General features: G+C 22.3%; 1 protein-coding gene across 1 annotated transcript in view; it reads right to left on the minus strand.

Annotated features, from left to right (window-relative positions):
- Positions 1–816, minus strand: part of LOC106106472 (NADH-ubiquinone oxidoreductase chain 1-like) — a 1,307-nt gene extending 491 nt beyond the window's left edge. Inside the window, 3 exon segments of the mRNA XM_013287051.1 lie at positions 7–111; positions 114–381; positions 383–816. Coding sequence (XP_013142505.1) covers positions 7–111; positions 114–381; positions 383–448 — 439 coding nt within the window. The 5' untranslated portion in view covers positions 449–816.
- Between the last annotated feature and the right edge of the window lie 299 nt (positions 817–1,115).

Genomic DNA, 1,115 nt, shown 5'->3' on the forward strand with positions numbered 1-1,115 from the left:
CATAAGAAATAGTTTGAGCTACAGCTCGTAATCCTCCTAATAAAGCATAATTAGAATTTGAAGATCACCCCGCAACTATTACCGTAAATACTCCAACTCTTGTACAACATAAAAAAATAAAATTCCTAAATTAAATCTAATTAAATTAAAATAATAAGGAATTAACAATCAAGATATTAAAATAACAATAAGTCTAACTACTGGAGAAAAATAATAAACTATATAATTAGAATAACTCGGGAAAGTCTGTTCTTTATTAAATAACTTTACAACATCAGCAAAAGGTTGTAAAATTCCTATATAACCAACTTTATTAGGACCTTTCCGAATTTGAATATATCCTAAAACTTGACGTTTTAATAAAGTTAAAAAAGCAACCCCCCACTATTACCCCAACAATTATAATTAAAACACCAATTATATATAAATATATATCTTTAATTATCATTTACTATATATATAAATAAATTATATATTAATGACTTCTAAAATCATCACATTTTTTCTGCCAAAATAGTTATTATTAACTATTAATAATATTCATTATATTAAAATTATTTTTAATATTTGATCCTTTCGTACTAAAATATTATAATTATTTAAAGATAGAAACCAACCTGGTTTACACCGGTTTGAACTCAGATCATGTAAGATTTTAATGATCGAACAGATCAAAATTTTAAACTTTTGCATTTAAATTTTATCTTAATCCAACATCGAGGTCGCAAACTTTTTTTCCTATTTGAACTAAAAAAAAAAAATTACGCTGTTATCCCTAAGTTAATTTTTTCTTTTAATCATTATTAATGGATCATTTAATCATAAATTAATGTTAATAAATAAAAAAAGTTAATTTAATTTTTCTATCACCCCAACAAAATAATTTATTTAATTTTAATTTTAAAAATTATATATTAATAATAATTAAATAAATTATTAAACTCTATAGGGTCTTCTCGTCTTTTAAAATTATTTTAGCTTTTTTACTAAAAAAATTAATTTCTATAAATTAACTAGAGACAGTATATATTTCATCCAATCTTTCATACAAGTCACTAATTAAGAGACTATTGATTATGCTACCTTTGTACAGTCAAAATACTGCAGCCCTTTAA

This window comes from Papilio polytes, unplaced genomic scaffold (genome assembly GCF_000836215.1).
Source record: "Papilio polytes unplaced genomic scaffold, Ppol_1.0 DF822178.1, whole genome shotgun sequence".
NCBI classification, from domain to species: Eukaryota; Metazoa; Arthropoda; class Insecta; order Lepidoptera; family Papilionidae; genus Papilio; species Papilio polytes.